Here is a 1,953-nt window from a genome sequence, read left to right on the forward strand (position 1 = left end):
ACCCCATACTTGAGGAAGGGGCTCCTTTCAAAGTGGGAGTGTCTGGACATGCAAAAATGCTTATAACTCAAAAACTGTTCAACATAAGAGCTTCAGATTTCTTTTGTTGTTTAGCTCTGATGAGGGGCTATCTATCAGGTCAACCAATTTTTCCTCGTACCCCACGTAATATGCTCGAGTACCCCTGGTTGGGAATCACTGCACTAAAGGACCTTTAACACCACAGCAGATATGAAGATAGCCCAGCAGCTCTGCTGTCTGAGAATCTTCAKAAAGACCAACTTGAAGAGAGATCTGCTGAGTAAGTAAGTGTGTATCTATCCATCTAATCTGTAMGTTCAGTAACTCACCCTCATAAGTGCCTTCTGGGTATCAGTGTCGTACTCGTGACCCGCTGCCTCTACACACTGTCGGACGGCGACTCCCAGCACGTTCTGCTCCTTGATTTCTCTCAGGTACTCGTCAGCCTTCTGACTGGACTTCTACACAAACAGGAAACMAGACATCAGACCTGTGAACACCTGAAGCACCGGGAACAAAAYGGCCTCAGATCAGCAGAGGTGTACCTCGTACTCACGGTGGGCCTCCAGAAGCAGGGCTCCTGGGGCCATAGAGGCAATCTTAAAGATGTCCTGACAGACCAGGGGAACCTCCTGCAGCAGCTCCTGAGTGGTGGAGCTGATGATCCGAACCCCGTCCAGTTCTCCCACTAACACAGACTGGTTMTCAATGGGGAACCTAAGGTCAGGGTCAAGGTGCTATCTTTACCTTTAGAGACTATTCTAAAATGTCACCTGGAAGACCCAAGCAGACCTACAAACAGGTCTGTTCCAGGGATTCAAGGATACTGGATGGTGTCACTACACTCTCCAACAACAAGGAGCAGTGTGTCCCACATCAAGACCACAGAGGCCTGCTGACTCTTCGGCCTGCGGCACCTGAAAGTGTACACACAGTGAGACCACTAAACAGACTGCAGGACATTTACTAAGACAGGTGAGCAGGACAGGTAGCACACCTACCAGACCATCTGTTTTGGAGCTGCTGTCTGATTCGTGTCCACTTCACTCAGTTTCTCCTACAGACAGAACAACCCGTCAGTCACCCACACAGATATAACCAYGCCCACTTTGACAGGTAAAAGCATAGACAAGAATAAAGAGTAGACCCCTGATGGACCGCTATTGCCTATTGGCGCTGACGAGTCATGGGGCCTCCATCTTGGAATAGTCGCTCTCTCCACTCAGTGTAATCTGATTGGCAGGTGCAATGTAGTATCAGCATGTTTTATCAATCATAACTCTGAACTCTAAAATACTCAACTGACTTCCACACTTTTTTTTTGCTGTAAACCTTATAAATACAGTTGTAAATACATGGATAGGTTCACAAGTTTCAGCCTATTTAAATATTCTTAGTGAAATTAACAGTTAAAAAATTCTAGTGTGCTGTAAAGGTATTTTACAAAACACACTCACACATAGGGCTGGGAGATAAATGTTTTTAATCGATTACTTCGAATTTGCCATTTATAAAGATTTTATTTGGGGAAAATCTAGATTTTTTTCCCACTAGTGTCCTCTTTGGGGCTTCTGTAGTTTTGAGGTCAGCCCACCTGTCCCTCAAGACACTTGGTACACAACATGATAATATGGCTGCTAGCAAAGAGGATCTATTTCTCAAAAAAGGCACTGTTTTTTTTTCAGTTATCTGGAACTGGTTAGGTTTTACATCCTCGGACTTGGAGCAACGAACACCTCACTGTAAAATCTGTTTGAAGGCTCTTGATACGAAAAATCAGAAGTACAAAAAAAACTGTTTCAACACCTAAAACAGAGGCGAGACACTCCGTTAAGTGGGAAGCAAAATCGATTAAAATCGAAAATCGAATTTGGAATAAAAAAAATCAGAGATTTCTTTTTTGGGCCATATCGCCCAGCCCTACTCACACAT

At 44.4% G+C, this 1,953-nt stretch overlaps 2 protein-coding genes across 3 annotated transcripts in view; one reads left to right on the forward strand and one right to left on the reverse strand.

Annotated features, from left to right (window-relative positions):
* cavin2b (caveolae associated protein 2b) overlaps window positions 1–1,953 on the forward strand; it is a gene marked incomplete in the record, with an annotated part of 38,602 nt that overhangs the window by 25,767 nt on the left and 10,882 nt on the right.
* The window catches only part of vps16 (VPS16 core subunit of CORVET and HOPS complexes), a 17,063-nt gene that overhangs the window by 9,934 nt on the left and 5,176 nt on the right, over window positions 1–1,953 (reverse strand). For both annotated transcript variants that reach the window (XM_014008523.1, XM_014008522.1), the window contains exons 8-11: window positions 1,023–1,078; window positions 849–938; window positions 567–738; window positions 351–482 (exon numbers count right to left, since the gene is read on the reverse strand). In XM_014008523.1, coding sequence (XP_013863977.1) covers window positions 351–482; window positions 567–738; window positions 849–938; window positions 1,023–1,078 — 450 coding nt within the window. The remainder of the gene's footprint in view (window positions 1–350; window positions 483–566; window positions 739–848; window positions 939–1,022; window positions 1,079–1,953) is intronic.

The sequence above is a fragment of the Austrofundulus limnaeus genome, unplaced genomic scaffold (assembly GCF_001266775.1).
Source record: "Austrofundulus limnaeus strain Quisiro unplaced genomic scaffold, Austrofundulus_limnaeus-1.0 Scaffold51, whole genome shotgun sequence".
Taxonomy (NCBI): domain Eukaryota; kingdom Metazoa; phylum Chordata; class Actinopteri; order Cyprinodontiformes; family Rivulidae; genus Austrofundulus; species Austrofundulus limnaeus.